A 22,322-nucleotide genomic window follows, 5' to 3' on the forward strand; every position below is an offset into this window, starting at 1 on the left:
ACAAATTGATTAGCAATCTTCTTGCCTGCAACTTAAATCTAATCTTTTATTTAAAAGACACACCCATCATTATATGGGTTGCTGTCAAAAAGAAGAAGCAAAGCTGTAAGCCATTCATTACACGGTGGATGGTGAAAGAAAACCTTATATACTGTACTTTGAATCTAGAAGTCCATTCCCATGGAGCAAGATATACAGGTGGGTCACCAGGAATCCCCAATCACTTTCAAGCCATGGGTCTTGAAAATATGTGTTGCAAATTTCACATTATTTATTAAACAAGGAAATCACATCACACAGTTGTATAACAGAATTAAGTTTTCTTTCTCAGACTGCTCACTTACAGTGTGTTTTTGGCCTGCCTCGCCTATGTACAACTGCTACTGTTCTTCTGGGCATACTTAGCTACACCAGTAAATTAAAATCCATTGGCATAACACGAATGACAACCCATTAGAAGTTTCCTTTACACTCAAAAGCTCATAACAAGTTAAATCTGCTATAAAACACAAAGCAGATGGAAAAGTCTGTAAAGCAGGCTGCTGTATTCTGAACAAAAAGCTCCTCAGATGTGATTCTATCCCAGTCAATGACCGGCTGCAATTCAATATGAAAGCTCAGCCAAAAAAGATCATTTTTGTATAATCCTGATCACTTAAAGATTTGTACTGCTCATCCTCTTTGAAAAGATGACTTTCTAGAAACAGGGTTCTTTTGTTCAAGCACATTTCCTTTTAGTGCTATACAGGCTCTTTTAGTTCTTTTTTGATGCCATTCCATGTCTTACATGACAAAGTGCTTTTTGTACAGTTTCTGTAGCCAACATATCCAGACATGTTACAAAATGATACGCAAATAGATATTCTATTTATTTGCTACCCTTTATTCCCTAAATAGATGTCCAAATTTATCAATGTCCAAATGGAAGATTCCCTAAAAAAAAAAAAGATTCCACCCAGAAAATAAAGAACCTTCCTTTCTGGGAGGCACAGATGTGCATGTTTGCAGTCTACACAAGTGCATGGATCCCAAAATCCTCAACACTGTCAGTCCTCAAAACCCCATCTCTGGAATTTTCTGAAAATCTGGTATGTCTAGGATACCAAACATAAAAGTTAATAGGGGAACACACACATTTCCAATGATTGCAAGTGAGGAGATTTTCGGGAGAAAACCCTTTGGTTCTATCAGATGTCTAATGGTTACAGCACTGGGCTTGAAGCTAGGATGTAAATCTTTCACTGAAGCTTCCTATGACCTTGGGCAAGTCACTTAAATTTCTGTTGTCTTAGCTACAAGCTCAGGGCTACATATGCTAATGCCCACTAAACCAAGTCAGCTCATTTTGATGTTATTTAATGCAAGCCTGTCATTTTCAAGGGGAAATGCTTATTAATTAAGGGGATAATTTTGTCCAGGTTGGAACATCTCTGGTGGTGCTAGTATTTTAGAACAGCATCTTCCAATGCACAGCATTTTCTAAAATACATGAGAAATGGACATCCATATGCTGGTTATGTGCAGCATGAACATCCATTATACAAATTGAAACCGCCAAATCATGAACAGGGTGAAACAAGGGATATGGATGTCACTGTGACATCATAAAAATGTCCATGTTATAAAGCAAAGATACTGACCAGGTGTTCTTCAAGGACAGCAGGCATATAGTCTGACATATGGGTGACATCATCCAAGGAACCTGGTACAGACATTGCCAAGTGCACTATCACTTTAACTCTTTAGGCAGTACCCATACTGTGTGCGTACCAGTGCCAGTACCTTCCTGCCTCACAGGACCATCAGTTAAGTAACAAAGCTAAGAAATCAACTAGAGGAGGTAGGTAGGTTCTCAGAATGCCTGCTGTCATCAGAGAACACCTGCTACAGGCAAATATCTTTGGTTTCTCCAAGGCCATGCAGGCATAATATTCTTACATGTGGGACTCTCAAGCTGCAAGGATCGTGTCTCGGGAAGAGGTTACACACTAAATATATAAGAACCTAGCAAAACCCTACAGGATTGGAGGGAAAGTTGGCTTTAATTAGAGAATATATTCTGCAGAACTGCTTGACCAAACCAACTGTCTCTTCTGAAGTTGTGTTCTAAACAGTAATGAGAAGTGCTATAGATTTGGGATCACTTGTACTGGAGCAGATAGGGATCTCATAACTTGGGACCATTAAGTTGATAAGGTTCTTTGTAGAATCCTGAAATGAAGATGTGCAAATGGTGTCACATGAGCTGTCGATGCCATGTGACTGAGAAGGAACAACATCTGGCATGCAGAAGTGTGCTTGAGGGTGGAGAGTGTTGACATAGCTGAATGAAACTATGGACTCTCTGCTTAGATAGAAAAGCCTGACCCTGAATGGTGCTCAAAAATGCTCCTATGAATTCCAAGGTTTGGGACATTTGTAGATGTGACGTCTTATAGTTGACGGCAAACTCTAGAAGCTCATGGAGATAAACTGTTGAGATAACCAGTCTTCTTTTTTTTCTCTAATATTTTAAATATACAATCACTTCAGTATATCCATGATAATGAAATTACAGTAATATAAGAAAAGAAATCAAATCAGGGAAACAAAATTACTTATGACAGTCCACAAATTATCAGAAATAGGATCCAAGATACCTAGGAATAATTAATAAAGGAAAAAGAAAACATTTCTGGAGGCTTCCCTGCATCATTGTCTCAGCCCGAACATGGCTTTCCCTCCCCCTTAAGAGAGTCATACAGCCACCCTAATCTCCTTTAGCTACAAGAAAATAAAAAAGCTGTTTAGGGTCAAAAAAAGTAAAAGTTACACCTTCAAGTAAAATAATACAAATACAGGGAAATTTCAATACAAAATTAGCCCTCAAAGCAATCACTCTTGATCTATAGGCCATGAATGATTGGCACCTCTTTTGTGTGTTTCTAGATAAATCAGGAAATATACGTATATTTGAACCCACAAACTGCTGATTAATATTACAAGCTGATTAATTAATACATGTACAGAATATTATTGTGATCCAGCTCCAAAGCAAATGTTACAACTAGAGTCAGTCTCTGGGTGACTCTTTCGAGAGATGATTCCAGAAAGTCAGTTAAGTTCACCACTGGCTCTGATATCTATGAGATCCCGACACCCGTTTCTTTCCCAGAAACATATTGAGCTCTCACAATCGGTGGAAGTGCCTCATCTGGTATCTTAAAGACCTCCTTCAAACATCATCTCATTAAGCCACTGCTGATTATCAAAGGGGACTTGGGGAAAATTTAACTCAAGTTATTCCTTCTTAACTAATTTTCCAAATATTCAATCTTTTGTTGGGTTAAGGTCTTATCTTTCACCAATATCAGAATAATTTAGTCAGTGAATTTAACCCCATTACTCACACTCACTTCCCAACTTTCACACACATACATTGTGATTACTTTTATACAGAAATGGATCTTAATTAGTTCATTAGTCCATGATCATCTAGTCATAGAGGCTTTCAAACACATGATAATCACAGTTTCTTAAACACAATCGGCAGGCCTCTCCTGTCCTCATGATGGCCCTGTTCTTCAATTCATAAAGCATTCAGCTCAACACAAGATTGTGTTTCGCCACCTGGCGTCTTCAGGAGCTGTATTTGCAAGACTCACCAACTTCATAACTTCACCTACAATACAAAATAATTCGCATACATTCCCTTTCATTCATAACAAAACCTCACCTGACATTCAGAGTGCAGGGTCTTTTAAGATCTTGCCGGTCCCTGCTAGGAGGGGGCGTGGCTGGATGCCAAGGCTTCCATTTACTGAGCTTTCCTCATCAGAGAGAGGGGGGAAGCAGCTGGAACAAGCAGCTGAACGGAGGCTGGGAAGGAAGCCAGTCCTTCCAGCTGAACTGAGGCCCTGAGGACTGGGAAATGGAGGAGCTTGCTGAAAGCCATACAAAGCAAGTCTCAGAGGCCTAGCCTGGGGATTATGACATGGAGTGCCCAGAGGGGAAGAACAGATGGACTGTGAGTAGGTTGTTAAGCCAAGCAGTTATTTTTTTTCTTTTTTTTCACTGGAGTTTGCATTTTGATGTGGTTTTTTTTTCCTCAAACTCGCCTGAGTGTTTGTGCTGGGGACATTGTGGGGTGTGTCCAGCCACCATAAAGAACTGTAAAGCAGTAGCTGCAATTTTGGTTTTTGTTTTATTTTTGGAGCAGCTTGGGTGCTGCTTTGAGTTGTGCTTTGGGGATGAGGGATTAAAACCAGTGCCTGTCTTTTGGGAGGGCGGCAACACCTGAGGTATACAGGCCTATCTCTTTCCAGCCTGTTGGGAATTCAGCTCTACCCAACAGGGCCAAAGCCAGAGCTAGTGAGTGTGGTTATTTTCAAAAAGAAAAATGTTTGTTTAATGCACTGTTTTGATAGGCCACACAGTGGGACCAGAAGAAAAGGTTTTGGACTTTTGTTTTTGGACTTTGTCTAGAGCACTGGTTGTGCTAAATTGGAACTTTATTGTTTTTCCAGGGAATAACTGGACTGATAGAAGTCTTTTTTCTTTGCTCGTGCCATTAAAGTATTCTGCCTTATTCAATAAGGGAATCTCAGTGTACAATCTTTGGGAGGCACTGAAAGCTGTGTTCTACTACCTTTATTCAAACTCTGGGACAGGGATTCAGAGGGGCAACTAGGCCTAGCCAGGATCCTGTCCCACAATATGAATGAGGCAGATTTGCATATAATAGAGGTGACAGGCATGCAAATCTGCCTCATGCATATTCATTAGGGATATCTTGAAAAATCTGACTGGCTGGGGGGTTCCTTAGGACAGGTTTAAGAACCAGGACAGGTTTATGAACCACTGTCCTAAAGAAGCTACACACATCTACTTAGTGGTGTAGTGAGGATGAAAGGCGCCCCTCCCTTGCCCTCATCTCTGTCCCCACTCCTTCCCCGATATCCCTCCTGCAGCGCACACACACCCTTTCCTTCTGCCCCGTAGCTCTAGCTGAAGTTGTTGCTCAAGGCAGTCAAACACCATTGGCTCTCCCTCTGAAGTCACTTCTTATGCGCGGCATCCGGAAGTGATGTCAGCAGGAGAGCCGACAGGGTCGCAAACAACAACTTCAACTAGAGGTACGGGGAAAGGGAAGGGGGCACACACATGATGAGAGGAAGAGTGGGTAGAGATGGGGGTGGAGAGGAGGAGGGGTACTAGTACATGGCACCCCTCTCACCCCCCACTCTTACTACGCAACTGCTTCTACTAGTATATTTTAAATTTTCTTTGGAAACTAAAAGGCTGATCAGACTCATGGCCCAATATTAAATAATTTTATAAAAAAGAATTTAGATAAAATAAAAATAAAATATCATAATATTAATATGGGTGGATGGTGAAAAAAAAGCCAGTGATTGATATTCAGAGCGCATGAAATATCTATTGTTATAGACGCTCTAAGTCTGAGGCAATTTTCCACCTAATATTAATGATAAGAAAATTAGGTAGCTCTTATGTGGGTAAGATAATATTATTAGGATTCAATGGAAAAGTAGTAATACTTTATAATTTTAACCAAGGAGTGGGGCCATGATGATAGACTAACAATAGAAGCAAGAGGAAAGCCAGACAGTAGTTTGTCCAAATTTAATACAGAATTCAGTAAGGCTTCCAAGAGACATATCTAAGAAATTACACCTTGCTTAACCAAAATTTGCTCACAGAGAACCAGCTGTTTAATCAAGATGTTAAGCCAGGAATCCACTTTTGCTTCCATTAAAAGATGTCTTATTTTAGTGAGGTCCTCAGCAGCTAGTTACTGTACCAATGGGACAACTGGCAGAGCAAGCAATTCTTCCGTAACTGTGGTCTACTATACATTTGTAAACTCCAGGCAAGTATTCTACTTGGATTCGCTTCATTTATAAAGGCAATCAAAGCTGAATCATGGAATGGTAGCAACATTATGGAGAATGCTACTTAACATGGTAGTGATCTCTTCACCTTTGTTTTGATCTAATCAAGGAAACTATTGCAGAGAATGCAAACTAGATTTTTAAAGAAGGTCAGTAGGTTCAAAAACACCAAGTTGGAAGGGGACTAGAGGAGTATATTAATATCTTATAGGACATGCAAGGAAGAAAAGCAATAATATGCTAGCAATGTTTTGTGTACCCTTCCAATGAGTGAAACTGGGAATTATGTATCAAAGATGCAAGTAGGATATGAGTACAAGACATTTGTCACAGGAGAGAACCTCACCAACTGGACAGATAGCAATGAAATTATCACAGCCGCAAGAGCGTAGAAACTGATGTAAAATACTAGATAACAAAGTCAGTGGTGAACATAAAGAAATGTTTGTTTGGAAATAAAAGGTTGAAAAGAAAAAAAACAACTATGACAAAGAAAATGTTGAAAATGAAGTGGGAATGCAAACTGGACTGGACAAAGTCCAGATATGTCTTTTTCACTCTGCGGAAAATGAAAAACTGACAACCTTGCGAGCTCGCGTCGGGCGGGAAGGTGCTCATACATAAGCGATGCTGGCAGTCTCAAAGCTTTCTAAAGTAACAGCACACTTTAGCACTGTCCGTACCAGGCTCCATCATCCATCTGTGAGCGTCACTCAACTGTGAGAATATGTATGTCCAAGGATAAGTCAATTTACACTAGTATTCTATAATTGATTAGGTGCATTAACATGCCACTATAGAATACTAGCTGAGTGTCCTAATTTTAGGCACCAAAGTATGAGCGTTCTTTATTGAATTGATTCCTTTGTGTACATCTTAAAATCATTTCTAGTTAAGAGGGCTGCATTTCTCATTGGAAAACAAGCTTCTCCGCAACTATTTATTTTAATCCACATTTGTCAAAATATGGTGCTAAAGACAGCATAAAAAGATATTAGCACTCACACGGCTTCCTTTTTCTGGAAGGCACTGGCATCCTGCACTGCAGTCTCTTCCTTCGCATGGTCCTGTGTAGGACTTACCACCCTGAAAGAAAGAGAAAAAAGAACACATGGTTAAATAATACCAGTAATTGTAATTCAGGTTATGGCCTTGAGGGAAGGCAGATTATTTCAGAAAGTCTTTTGTTAACCATCCTTAAATTTGATTTCAAGAATGATTGATCTTCCATTTGGTTTCTAACAGTGTACATTAGTCATCACCAAGAATAGCCAATAATAATATAGTACCACTTGATTTGTCTGTGAAAATCCAAAGATCTTCCATGAACGCAATAAACTTATCATGGCTTCTCAACTCAGTTTATACAGGCCATACTATACTATAGGCTTTAATAACTAGTTCAACAAGCAGGTTCTTCCATGCTATCATTAAGTACAATGAACAGCTTTGTACAAAACTTCTGCAGGGCAGTGCTATCTTTTTCCATGCCGTGGCCTGACATTTCCATGGTATAACTAGTTTTAAACACAAAATGCATCCCATTTAATGCTGTAAATATTTCTTGCATTTCTCTTTTAAAGCATGACATTTTAATTCTACAGAACATCTGTTGTGACAAACTCAGAAGTCACCACATAGCAACCCTTCCACTGTAACCAAAGCAAAGGAGAACACGTACAAATTCTCCACATTAATTTGCTTTTGTTCCCATTCAATTCTCTAATTAAAGCTTTCTTTATCAAGGAATAGCTGTGATTTTTTTTTCCTTTCATTCAATTAAAATGTCTATCTACTTGCTCAGGTCCCTTTCCTTTAAACATTTGCTATACATATTTTGGCAAATTTAGCATTTTATACATGATGAAGTAGGGTTTTTTGCTCTTTGAGTGAATGCTTAAAAACTTTATGAACCATGGGGAAAGCAGCAAAAACTAAATTCCTCTTTTTATTCCCACAGAAAGGAATGTTGTGATAACTAGAGTGCAATCATTCCCAGACTGCCCTGTCGCCAATGATCTCAAGAATATTCTGAGAAGACTATAATTTCTAAGAGCAAGAAGTACATCATTGAAAGAAACTGAAATCTCCAACTTGAACAAAACTACTAAATGTAACAAGAAAATCCAGTTGAACTAATTTTTGGTTTTCAAAGGGGGGAGGGTCAATTTTGATTCCTACCCACCTGACATGGAAATGATATCAAAACATGCACATCTGTTGAATCTCAAACTAAACCTGAATCCTAGTAACTGAAGTAAAAGGTAAGTGCTCTACTTAGTTTGACATAGGTGATATCAATTTTGGGCCATCTAACTCTTCACTTACTAGCCTTTCATTAATACAAGACTAAATTCTTGGCACTGGAGCTATATCTGCCCTACTCACCACATAAACAGATTTATCTTACATTCACAAATTGATTTGCAGTTGATTTCATGTAAATATAGAGTTGTATGTAAAACTTGAGGCATGCAGTGTCAAACTACATTTCAAAAGGACCCTAAATGACAGAAGCTTACACATTCTTTACATAGTACAAAATTAAACATGGAAAAATGATCCCAAAAGAAGAAAGCAGGAAGCAGTATAAGTACTGACAAGTTAGATGCAAACACTATGACTGTACTACAGAAAGGTGGTATATAATATAATATCATCATAATAATAATGAATGGTACAAGAATATTTGAAAAGAAGCTTGCCATAGAGGCAAAAACTCATAATAAAATCTCCTTTCAAATACATTAGAAACAGAAACACTCTGAAATAATCAAAATGTTAGATCAAGGAGTAAAAGGGGCACTCAGGGAGAACAAGGCTTGGGAGAAAGACTGATGATTTCTTTGCTTCGGTCTTTACTGAGGAGGATGTAAAGCAGCTTCTCATGCCAGAAATGATATTTAAAAATGTTGATATGGAGGAAATGAAACAAATCTTAATGAACCTGGAAGATATAACAGAGCAAATTAACCAGATGAAAAGCAGCAAATCTCTTGAACTGGATGGTATACATCTTAGAGTACTAGAAGAACTGGAAAATAAAATGCTGATCTAGTATTACTAAACTGCAACCTGTTATTAAAATCATCTATGATACTTGAAGATGGGAAAGTAGCCAATGTAATGCCAATTTTTAAAAAGGGCTTTAGGGGTGATTTGGAAAGCTATAGACCAGTAAGCCTGATTTTGGTGCTTGGCAAAATGATACAGGCTGTTATAAAGAACAGTATTACTAAACACAAAGACAAACATGGTTTACAGGACAGAGTCAACACGGATTTAGCCAAAGTAAGTCTTGCCTTACTGATCTGCTACATAATTTGAAGGCATAAATAAACATGTTGATAAAGGTGAGCTGGTTGATATGGAAGGGCATTTTAGAAAGGATGTCCACATGAAGAATATGGATGCCCCATTCAGTAGATCAAAATGCATGTGCATCTCACATGTAGCATTTTAGAACAGGATACAGACTTCTAAAATTTATGTGAAACGGATGCCCAGTTTAGTGTCATCTGCAAATTTAATCACCTCACTCGTCGTTCCAATTTCCAGATCATTTATAAATAAGTTAAATAGCACCAGTCCCAGTACAGATCCCTGTGGCACTCCATTGTTTACTTTACCCCACTGAGAAAATGACTATTTAACCCTACCCTCTGTTTTCAATAACAGATTCCTAATCCACAACTGAACTTTGTCAACTATCACATGACTCTTTAATTTTCTCAGGAGCCTCTCATGAGGAACTTTATCAAAAGCTTTCTGAAAATTTAGATACACTACATCAACCAGCTCACCTTTAGCCACATGTTTATTCACACATTCAAAGAAGACAAACAAATTGGTGAGACAAGATCTCCCTCGGCTGAACCCATGCTGACTCTGTCCCATTAAATCATGTTTGTCTACATGTTCCACAATTTTATTTTTTATATTTGTTTCCACCATTTTGCCCTGTACTGAAGTCAAGCTTACTGGTCTGCTGTAATTTCCAATATCTCCCCTGGAGCCCTTTTTAAAAATTGGCATTACATTGGCCATCCTCCAATCTTCAGGTACTACAAATGATTTTAGTGACAGATTACAGATCACTAACAGCAGGTCAGAAATTTCATGTTTGAGTTCTTCTAGTATCCTGGGATGTATAGCATTCGGTCCAGGTGATTTATCATTTTTAACTTGTTGATCTGGCTTAGTACATCTTCCAGATTCACCGAGATTTCTTTCAGTTTCTCCACATCATCACCCTTGAAAACCATTTCTGGTTCAGGTAGATCTCTTACATCTTCTTCTGTAACGATCGAAGCAAAGAATTCATTCAATCTCTCCAATATAGCCCTATCCTCCCTGAGCGCCCCTTTTGCTCCTTGATCATCCAATGGTCCCACAGATTCCCTCACTGATTTTCTGCTTTGATGTGCCTAAAATTTTTTTTATGAGTTTTGCCTCTTTGACAAGTTTCTGTTCATATTCTTTCTTAGCTTTCTTTAACAATGCATTGCATCTAACTTGCTAGTGCTTGTATCACTTCTTATTTTCTTCATTTGGCTCCTTTTTCCATTCTTTAAAGGATTTTTTTTGGCCTTAATAGACTGTTTCACTTCACCTTTTAACCAAGCCAGCTCTTGTTTCCTCCTTTGCTAATACATGGAATACATCTGGTCTGGGCTTCCACGATGGTATTTTTAAATAACATCCACGCCTTGTTTACAGTCCTAACCTTTGCAACTGATCCTTTTAGTTTCTTTTTAACCATTTTCCTCATTTTATCAGTCACCCTTTTGAAAATGAAATACCCTTTCAAAAATTAAATGGGTGTCGGTGGGAGGTGGGGGGGTTGATTTACGTCAGCGGCGGGAGGGAATTGACATACCTCCTACCAATCTTCGATTTGGGGTCATTTTTTATTTGTGTATTGATTCTACACATGTGTCGATTGCTATCACCAGCGATTGACACATGCAAATTTAGCAACCCTCTACAACCTCATTTGCATGTGCAGTTTTTTAAAGAATGACTCACCTTTTTGAAATTGTTACAGTAGCGGCTGCCATAGCAGCCCATCGGATTTTACTGCAAACATTTGAAAATCTTCTCCTTAGCAATATGCATATAATAACCCAATATTCATCATAGGTATTAGAATGTACGAGATATCAAAATGGCTCTTTTATCACACATTCTACCTGATCGCTCTATTCAATGGGGAAGCACAAAAATGGATCCCATGTTCACCTTCTGACTGGGGAATCAGCTCCATGACTAGTGCAGATTAAGCTGGATATCTGGAGCTCTAAAGTTGGGAGAGGAGCCACTGCTGCTTTGGCGAGACCCACAGAAGTTACTGTGGACCTTAGTGATGATCAGCCTTTGATGAGTTCCTGAGACCCAGAAGCAGTTTGAATTTTTAGGCAGTATTCAGTGCACAGTGACAGCTGAACTTTCTCCATGTGCAAACTGGAGCAAGAAGTCAGCTAGAAGGAAAACTGCCTCAAGGCAAAAGAAGTGAAGAGGAAATCTGCTGCAGAGGTTTGCAAGCTTCTCTTGGTTAGTTAAGAAAACTATTGTTAGTCACATTAGACACTCTTTGGGACACCATTAAGACTATGGATATCTCCCTTAAAACTGTTTCATCAGTAATGGCTACTAAGGTTTCCGAGAAAGTTAAAAATAAGGTGTCTGTGCACAAGCAGAGATTCTTGATGCAAGATACAACAATGGGAAATACAGAACAATTGAAGCAATTGAAAACTCTGAAAACTATGGAGTTAGGGGCAAATTCTATAAACGGTGTCCAGATTGTAGGCGGAGATAGGCATCCTACCACTGCCTAACCACTTAAACGTGACACAAATTTAAAAAAACAAAACACCCCGAGGCAGGCAGCCTACATTGTAGGCATCTATGTGAGCCTAGGGAGGTGCGTAGGGCCCCCTAAGCTCGCCCAAGGTAGCAGGAGGGATGCCCTGTCCCTCCTGCCAGACCCCCACCCCTCAAGACATCCTCCAGCACCACAACCTCCCCCAAGCCAACCCAGACCCCACCAGTGCCTTTTTTAGTTGGCCGGCCGGAGAGATGCTTAGTCCCTCTGGCCGGCAGGCCCGCCTCCACTAAATGGTGGACCTTCCCCTTCCCAGTGCATCGAGGGATACACTAGGGAGGGGCTAAGGCCCTCATTGGTTCAGGTGCTTAAGGCCCCTCCCATAGGAGGGGCCTTAGGCACCTGGGCCAACCGGAATCTTAGGCCTCTCTCCCAGTGCATTCTGGGATGCACTGGGAGTGGTGTAGGATTCTAATTGGTCTTCATGGAAGGGATTCCGTTGCCACGATCAACTCAGCGGCAACCCAATTCTCTACTCGGCTCCTGTGACATTAGATGCCAGTTAGAGAATCATAGTGTTAGGCAGGTTTAGGTGTCTGTACATGAGGACAGATGCAATTCTATATAGGATGCCTGTGTGCGATTCTCAAAAGTTGCTTAGGTGGCTTCTGAGACTGGGCATCCTTTACAGAATCCAGCCCTTAGTGTTTGTACAAGATATGGAGTTAGTGTTTATATAAGATAAAGAAGATATGGACTGTAAGATGGAACATCTTGAGAACCAAGTTAGAAAGAATAACCTGAAGGTTCTGAATTCCCCTAAACTCCCTTCTGTTGGATATGTTAAAGAAATACAATAAATTTTACTTACTACATCTGAGTCAATGCCACCTATTGTGAAATTGCAGTACTAATCTTTGGGACAATGATATAGCCAAGGTGTTTGTGTGTGTGTGTGTGTGTGTGTGGGGGTGGGGGGTGGGGGGGGGGCTCCAAAGCTGCAACCAGGGTTGATTTTATCAAATCGATTGAAATCACGATTGAAATCACTAGTCAGAAAGATTTGATTTAAATCATAGTTTTCTACAGACTCATTTTTGCTGGTATAATCTTAATATTTACAACCAGATGTCATCCGAATAGGCCATTTCTTGATATGCTGCTCAAGAGTACACTACACAAATTCCATCTAACATCTTTGGGAGCGTTAGCTTGGTTCTACTCTTTGTTTACAGAGCTGCTGCTGCAAAATGATTGTTATGGAAGTATTTAGTAATTCAATGACATTTGTCTTTACTTCTGGGACACTTAAGTCTTTGGCTAGAAGGTGCAGCAAATGAGCACTGCAACCATATGTTATTAGTTTGGTATTCTCGTCAAGCTCTTCTAAATTTCTTCTCACCTTGGATACATTTGCAGCATTGTCTATGACTAAACTGCATACTAGACATTTGAATTTTTGTTCTCATTTTATTATAGCTTTTGCTGCTCCTTCCTGTAAGTATTCTGCTGTATGTGTATTTCCTGAGGTATCAATTGTTTCTGCAAGAAAGTCATTCCCTTATTTTGTTGTTATATAAGCACATACAACTGGATTATTGTGAACATTGCTCCAGCCATTAAGACTTGCCAAAAAATTATTTCATGATGAATACCTTTTGGATAATAATGTATCTTAAAATGAAAACTATCTTTGGATAGATTTTCCTCAAAAAAGCATTTTATTTTTAAAAATCTGATTTAAATAAAACAAAATCTGATTTTTAATCTTTATTTAAATCATTGATTTTTATCCATCCTAGTTCCAACATCCCCTTAAATGGCTGGCAGGGATGTCAAACTCAGTCAATCAAAGAAATGCAGTGCCTGAGCCATTCTGTGCCCCCTTGCTGCTTCTATAATGCAGATGTCTAAGGGGTGCCTCCCACTACTGACGCAAGGATTTCTCACACATGCTCAGTTCATACAATAATTTGGGGACTCCTGGAGTTGGTAGTTAAAGGCATGCTGCTGGTGTCTGCATTACATAAACAGTACAAGAAGGCAAGGAGCAGTTTGGGCACGGCATTTCTTTAGCTAGTGGGGCTTCATTATCCATGCCAGCAAAAGTATGTTTAACATGGGAGGGAGAGAGAAAGAATGTGTTGCCTCCAACTGCATATTTGGGACCCCCCAAAACTAGAAGGCTGACTACACCCCTGCTTTGGGGACTAGTCAAGAAAATCCAACTTCAATAAAATAAGATCATGCTTTGTTATCCACTGTGGACTTTACAGCTTTCTTAGAGAGTTCCTTGGAAGTAATAAAAGCAAGAACAACTTTGCTTGTGAAATTCAGCTTAGATCCTGATTGCAATATGGCTCTTTAACTATACTTTCAACATATGTATGAACAGTTCTTAGGTTCTTTAATACATATCTTTCCTGATCTTTCTTTTCTGACATAGAAGCTCCAGGAGGACTTTCTGGACAATTGGGTGAAACTCCAAGTGCTCAGTACCATTTATATTTTGAAATTTCCTTCTCAATGTCATTTATATTTCGGTAAAGTTATATTTTCTTTGAACCTAAACAACTGTTGAAATTTTACAATCACAGGAGATGACAGTAACCCTTATGGGAGTTGAGTCTCACAGAATTTGATCACGTAGCTGGCTTCAGCAATGCTGTTCTTATCTTTCCTCTTTTTTTTAAATTTCCTTAAGTGATACTAAGGTTTCCTAGTTAAACTTTCTTTTTTTTAATTCTTCTTTATTTTGGACTAAATGTGTTAAATATTTCCTTTTTAAGCTAGCTTATAGTTGAGTTTTATTTTAAGAATTTATATTTCTTCGATTGTTACTTTGAAATGTAGAAATAAAATTTTTTTGAGATATATATATACAATCTATTGATTTTCTTTTTATTAGGTTTTTTTTTTTTTTTTACTAAAAAACACTGCAAATAAGCATTAAATCAAATTTGTTCTAAAATCCAAAGATAAAACCCATCTGTTGAAAAACAAAGAATAGTTTGTTTCTTCTCTATTCTTACAAACTTAATTTTGTTCCAAGCATGACTGTCTACGCCAATATACCTCTAGCCAACAATAGGCAATTCTCCATAGAGAATTTAGAGATACTGTTCAGTCTGGCCTTCACCCAGATTTTGAAAGCCAAAAAAAAAAGAAACATCACTTCATAAGTGTCAAAAAATGTGCAACAGCTCATTCAGAAATGCTAATACATGTTCAATGGCCTTGTATTATTGGCATTAAATACAAACTGAATTCTTATATTCCACAATATCCATTTGAAATTATATTCTCCTTAGCAACAGAGATTAAGGTTAACAAATGCCTAGCAATTTACAGTAGTTGGCCCTCCTCACCTGAATTCCAACAGTGTCCTGACAAGAAGTATTCATTTTGCTGCAAGCTGTGCAGACAGGTTTTAAATAGTATGTGAAGACGGAAATTCACAACTTCAGATCAGGATGTAGGGAATTCCCATACTATATTGCAATAGGCTCTATCAGACATAATGCTTGTAAAGTAAGTGCAGGATTGCACGTATAAGTTCTTCCATGTACAGAGGGAGCATTGATTTTAGAAGGACTCACCCCCCCCAACACATAAATATGGTAGTAGCTTTCAAAAATCACTGTTCCCTCTGTAAAGGACTTCAATCATCAAAATACTGAAAATAGGCCTCCTCTAGCAGCACTTCACTTCCCACCCCCTGATCCCATCCCCAAGCTACAGGGACAGGAAAAGCAGCCACCAAAATGTCTAATGGTAAATATTCTGATATTTCTGCTGCTAAGGATCAGGCTTCCATATGCCTGATCCTTAGTGGTGATGGCCATTCTGAAGGAGGCAGACTGCAGCAGGAGCAAGTGAGTATCACTCTTCCTTCCACAGAACCCTAAGGAGCCCCTAGTGAGTTCATAAAGGAATTAGTGGGTGGGGATCTGCCAAGAGGGCCTATTTTCAAATTTTTAACAGTTGAGGTACAGTAGGTTTCAAGGGAGGGCATCTTGTGGTTGGTGGTTGTCCAAATATGTTGAGGAAGGGTGATGTGCAATTAGGGGGGTTGATGTAGTGAGATGCCATTGGAGAAGGGTTGCCACAAAGGCTGCCACAGTGTAAGTAGCTGCCATGTAGGAGGGACAGCTAACCAGGGAAGGGGACTGATGCCTTAGGGGTGCAGAAAGGCTCAAATGTCAGGGGTGTTATCATGTGAGGTGACTGGAAGTCCCCAGGTGTGGGATTAGACATGCCTCAGGAAAGCAATAAATTCCAATGCCTATTTTTTTCAATTCAGACATAGATTCCCTATTTCAAATAGGGAATCCATGTCTGTATTGTAGTCCCCTCCCCAGACCACTTCCTCTCCCCACTCTACTCATGCTCCCCTTAACATGTGTACATATTTATCCCCAAATATGAAAGCTCCCTGTTCTGAAATAGTATTTAAATGTCTGAGCCTCTTCAGACACTTGCAGTAACTGCTACCATTTACATATGGAGATGCTTTTAAAATAAGGGCTATAGTTTGCTATTTTACAAGGAAATAAACCAAATCTATATATATAAAATCGGAGGTATGTATGTGTGTATGTATGTGCCGCGATCACGCAAAAACGGCTTGACCGATTTGACCGAAACTTGGTATGCTGATCCCTCACTACCTGGGGTGATATGTTCTGGGGGTCTCACAGTCCACCTGCACACATGGGCGGAGCTACAAACAGAAAATCAGATTTCACCCATTCATGTCAATGGAAATAATGTAAAAAGCTGCCATTCTCACAGTAATTCAAAAACGGCTTGACCGATTTGAACGAAACTTTGCATGCAGATCCCTCACTACCTGGGCTGATATGTTCTGTGGGTCTCGTGGCCCACCTGCACACGTGGGCGGAGCTACAAACAGAAAATCAGATATCACCCATTCATGTCAATGGAAAAAATGTAAAAAGCTGCCATTCTCACAGTAATTCAAAAACGGCTTGACCGATTTGAACGAAACTTGGTATGCAGATCCCTCACTACCTGGGGTGATATGTTCTGGGGGTCTCTCGGCCCACAGCTCTATGTTGCTTGCTCAAGGGTGGGTTCACCCAACAATTTATATGTTCTTGCTCCTGGAGGTGAAACTAAAAAATGTTGTTTATAATCACGTTTTGCGTTAGTTGTATTGTATTCATTTTGTCAAATATTTCACATTATAATTTGAATATTGTACTTTCTATTAAACTGTAAAAAAATAATTTCATTCACCACTATAAAGTATCTTTATTTGAATCCATTTACAGTGTTATTGCTATAATTAAATACCCGTGCAACGCCGGGGCATCAGCTAGTACTACAATATATTGTAATTTCCATGTTATTAATATGGAGGAGGAATCTTTAATGGTACTTCAACCTTATAAAGTACTTCAACATTTTCTTTGATGCTACTTAATAAACTGATTCTGATTCACAATAAAGCCATCAGCAGCGACTCTTTTCATAAGAATCAATCCCCGATGCAGAATTTGAAACGACCCATGTCAATGCCTGGCCCATTTAATTAAGACAAGTGTGTTGACAAAAACATTTTCTAAAAAAATGCAGGATGGGGGCCATACTGGACTTAGGGCTCCTTTTACTAAGCTGTGATAGCATTTTTAGCGCACGCTAAACCCGCGCTACGTGGCTAGAACTAATGCTGGTGTTAGTGTCTAGCGCATGCGGCAATTCTGCGCGCGCTAAGTGCGCACTAAAACATATCGTAGCTTAGTAAAAGGTGTCCTTAGTGTTTACAAATGGGGAAAGTGTTTCTGATGTTATAGTGGGTGATCATCTGGCATCCAGTAATCGCCACATGATGTGATTTAATAGGCAGGGAATAGAATAAAACAAAGAATATCATATTGTCTCTGCATCATTTCACGGTATGACTGTACCTTGATTACTGTCTGCAAATCTGCTTGTCATATTTGAAAAGAGATATAGCAGAATTAGAAAAGGTACAGAGAAGTGCAACCAAAATGATAAAGGATATGGCACACTTTTTCTATAAGGGAAGGATAAAGAGTTAGGGATCTTCAGCTTAAGAACATAAGCAGTGCCTCTGCTGGGTCAGACTAGAGGTCCATCATGCTCAGCAGTCCGTTCACGCGGCTTGGAGACGAGAAGGCTAAGGGGAGATATAACAAAGGTCTATAGAAATCTGAGTGGAGTGTAAGATGTAAACGCAAATTGATTATTTACTTAAAAAAGGACTAGAGGGCATGCCATGAAGTTACAAAGCAGTTCTTATAATTTAAAAAAGAAAAAAAAAATTAAGCAGAAATATTCATTTTCATTCAATAATTGTTAAGCTTTGGGACTCGGTGCTGGATGATATAATAAATGGAGTAAGTATAGATGAAGTTTAAAAAGGGTTGGAGAAAATAATAATAGACTATTCTCATGGCAGATCTGAGAAAAACCACATTGTAAACTGTTTCCCTAGATGGGAGAATGTGGCACAGTGGTTAAAGCTACAACCTCAGCACCCTGGGGTTGTGGGGTCAAACCCACACTGCGCCTTGTGACCCTGGGCAAGTTACTTAATCCCCCATTGCCCCAGGTACATTAGATAGACTGTGAGCCCACCGGGACAGAAAGGGAAAAATGCTTGAGTACCTGAATAAACTCATGTAAACCATTCTGAGCACTCCTGGGTGAACGGTATAGAAAATTGAATAAATAAAATTTTGTGATAGACAGTATATCAAGTGATTAATAAAGTTATCCCTGGTTAAGAAACACGGAATCTTGCTACTTTTGGGCATATGGCCAGGTGAATGTGATTTGGATTAGCTGGTGCAGAAAACAGGATACTAGGACTGATGGACCTTTAGTCTAACTCAGTATAGCAATTCTTATGCTCCTACATATGTTCTTACAACCTTATATTCCCTTAGCATAAACTGGCAAGTAGAAACACGATAGCAAATAAAGGCCCATCCAGCCTGCCCATCTGCAGTAACCATCATTATCTCTTCCTGTTTCTAAGAGATCTCACGTGCCTATCTCACATTTTCTTGAATTCAGACACATAGTTTCCTCTTAATGTGTTTTGAAAGTCTAGACGGGTAAAGCAGTCCCCTCTCGTGTAGTATTTTCCATATATCTCCATATGCTGCTCTTGTTTTATAGAGGTTTCAAAACTGTAATCCAAGTAAATAAAAGCATGTCATTCTTTCAATTTAATTTGTTCCAGCTCTTGTGCTCATTGCAGAACTCATTCTTTAGTTTGAAAGTAGTGAAAGTTTACTAGAAAATCTCTGTGCTTACCACTATTTGATTTCTACATGCAGGGTATTTCATGTGCTTCATCCACAATGAATCTCAGGACACATTCATTTGACCTAAGGATTTCTTTAATAAAAATTTAATAAATCTCAGTGTCCCCTCTGTTAGTTTTTCCAGTATAACGGCAGTGGCTGTAGCCGCCAGTCTCCCCCCCCCCTAAATGAATGAGGCAGGAGGGATGCCCAATCCCTCCTGCCAAAAGACCACCCACCCGCCCCCAACGATTGCCGGCAGGAGGGTGCCCAACCCCTCCTGCAGGTAGCCCCCCCAACGATCACGGCAGGCCCAGGTTTCCCCCCCCCCACCAATTGTGGCAGGAGGGTGCCCAGCTCCTCCTGCCCAATGACCTTTTCCTGAAGATTGCCCGCAGGAAGGTGCCCAATCCCTCCTGCTGGATTCCCCGTCCTCTACCCCCCAATAAAACACCTGAACCCCCCCCTCCCCGGAATCCCCCTGGGCTCACCTAGCAAGTTGCCATCCGGCCTCTGTCCAAATGAGACAGACTCGCCCCTCCCCTGTCCAACCCACAGGAGCCTAGGGCCTGATTGGTCCAGGTGCCTAAGGCCCCTCCTATGGCCATCAGCCCATGTACCTAAGGCCCCGCCCATAGGAGGGGCCTTAGGCAACTGGGTCAATCAGACCCTAGGCTCCTGTGGATTGGGCAGTGGAAAGGCGGGCCCACCTCATTTGAGCAGAGGCGGGCAGGATGGCCAACTTGTTAGATAAGCCCAGGGCTTTTTTTCTGGGGAGGGGGGTTGGGGAATTTCATCGGGGGGGGGGGGGAGGTGCGACAGGAGGGATTGGGCACTCTCCTGCTGGCGATCTTTGGGAAAGGGTGGGTGGTCATCGGACAGGAGGGTTTGGGTATTCTCCTGCCCTGATCATCGGGGGGGGGGGGGGAAAGGCCTGGGCCTGCACCCTCCTGCCGGTGATCATTGGGGGTGGGTGGGGGTTCTCTCGGCAGGGGGGATTGTGCATCCCTACTGCCTCGTTTGTTGGGGGGGGGAGGGTAGACTGGCGGCCACAGCCGCGGTCGCTATACTAATTGGAGCAGGAAGATCCCTTGCCGTGATTAAGTATAGCGGCCGTGTCTACTGTAACACAATTCTGTAATTGGCGTCTGTAACATGGATGTCGGTTACAGAATCGGGTTTATTTTGGTTGGGACAAGGTCAGATTCTGTATAGGACGCCTAAAAGTTTTATTGATGAATGAACCTCTAGTTATTGTGTGCTCACAATGCTTTGTGTGCACATTAATACAATTACCTCCAAGATAGCTGCAGATTTTTAGTTGCATTTTCTAGCACAAGGTCAGACAGCACCTATTGTCAATGCTCTGTTTGTTTGTCTGTGTAACCATACACAAGTATTAGATATTCTCTCTATTGATGAATTTATCTACAATTTGTAAGAGTCTTTTTATGATGGGACAACAATCCTGACAAATTTTAGTCATATCCATCCAGAGGTACTAATTTGCATATGACCAGGTTTATTGGTTTAAGGAGAAGAGCCAGGGCACTCAAGAACTGACAGGTCTAAATTAAGACAAATGCAGCTGAAGGACTGGACTTGGAGAATGAAGATACCAGGGATTGGGACTATTGCTGGTTGAATTAATTGTATGTCTTTTAGCTATTTTCTTAGAGACTAGGTCTTACTTTTGGCACAGAAGAACTGGCTAAAAGCAAGGCAGCCCTGCTCATCAGCAAGGGAGGTGGGCTCTAGACCAGTGGTTCCCAACCATGTCCTGGAGCCAGTTGGGTTTTCAGGATAGTCCTAATGAATATGCATGAAAGAGATTTGCATGTAATAAAGATGATAGGAGTGCAGATCACTGCATATTCACTAGAGCTATCCCGAAAACCCAACTGGCTGGTGTTCTTCCAGGACAGGGTTGGGGATCACTGCTCTAGACTACCCTTAAGTGTTAAAGGCTAGAAATATTTCCATACGACTAAAACACACAGTATATGAAGAAAGTAGTAATTACAAATATGAGTCAAATTTAATTGAAAACTAAAGAAAAGTGTATGAAAGTAGACCAGTGTGCCTGAATATACATACATGTACGTATGCGGCTTTCACAGTTAATTCCATTTATACGTGATTCATACCTGCAATTAATAATTTCTTCATATACCGATTACTATTTGTGTTCTGTTTTTGATTTTGTAGAGTATTGGTGACCCCTGAAGCAGGCAGTTATCTGCTGAAACAGGGCCCCATATTAGGACTTTTTAATCTGTTGATGCCATCCTATTATTAAAAGAGTGCTTTATATTTTACACTCGTGTGCACCAAAGATCTTGGTCTACCCCTACTTCTGTCTGTTCTTTGTGTGTGAAATACACATGTCCATGAACTTTAACTGCAATGATCACCTGTAATAAATAACAGAGCCAAAAGGAAATGAAAAATGAATGTTCTTTATCCTGTGTCATTGGAAGCTAAAGAAGAAAGAGAGCTAAGACATGAGCCTTGCCATCCAGCAAAAGTGTTCACTTAACAAACGCTAAGAACTGAGCAATAAGTATGGCTTTGACTCATCTGAATGAATGTTTCTTCCCTAATACAAATTTTATGCAGTCGAAAAAACAGGATACAAGTCTTGGGCAAAGATAGTGCAACAATGATGCTGGGTGACTCAAGCTTAGGTATGAACCCACAATTTAGAACATGCTTCGAAGCCCATAGCTTTTCTATATTAATGGCAATAATAGGTGAGAAAAGAAACGACATGACTGTACTCACTCTTAGTATTACCGTAACTTGCAAAGCTGAACCAATTAACTTTTAATTATATTCTCTGTTCTTTCACTGGAAGGACATGTAACATTTACTTTAGAGAACACTATGACTAAAAAAGCCCATAAAGTCTGGATAGTAGTACATATATGGCTTTACAGCTGATAATCCATTTCTGAGACAAGTCTATTCTAAAATGATTCTGTCTGGTTAGTCTGCTTCCATGACTTTGTATTACAAGAAGCTATCAATCCTAAACAGTTTTAAATGTGTTGGTCTTCTTCTACTTTTTTCATTAGTAACTTTCTAATTAGCTTACATCTTATACAAATGGTGTCTACTGACTCTCAACTAATTGTTTTGGCTTGATGAAGAAAGAACATCCAAAAAGATTTGTAACATATCATACAATTATAGTGGACAAGACAATGAAGCCATCGGCACAGTGTGCAGCGGATGCTAAGAAAGCGAATAGAATGCTAGGTATAATCAAGAAGGGTATTACAACCAGAACAAAAAAAG

At 39.9% G+C, this 22,322-nt stretch overlaps 1 protein-coding gene across 3 annotated transcripts in view; it reads right to left on the minus strand.

Annotated features, from left to right (window-relative positions):
- The window catches only part of COL4A2 (collagen type IV alpha 2 chain), a 426,713-nt gene that overhangs the window by 291,674 nt on the left and 112,717 nt on the right, over positions 1-22,322 (minus strand). For all 3 annotated transcript variants that reach the window (XM_033949645.1, XM_033949646.1, XM_033949644.1), the window contains exon 4: positions 6,900-6,980. In XM_033949645.1, the coding sequence (XP_033805536.1) occupies positions 6,900-6,980 (81 nt within the window). The remainder of the gene's footprint in view (positions 1-6,899; positions 6,981-22,322) is intronic.

This window comes from Geotrypetes seraphini, chromosome 6 (genome assembly GCF_902459505.1).
Source record: "Geotrypetes seraphini chromosome 6, aGeoSer1.1, whole genome shotgun sequence".
Taxonomy (NCBI): domain Eukaryota; kingdom Metazoa; phylum Chordata; class Amphibia; order Gymnophiona; family Dermophiidae; genus Geotrypetes; species Geotrypetes seraphini.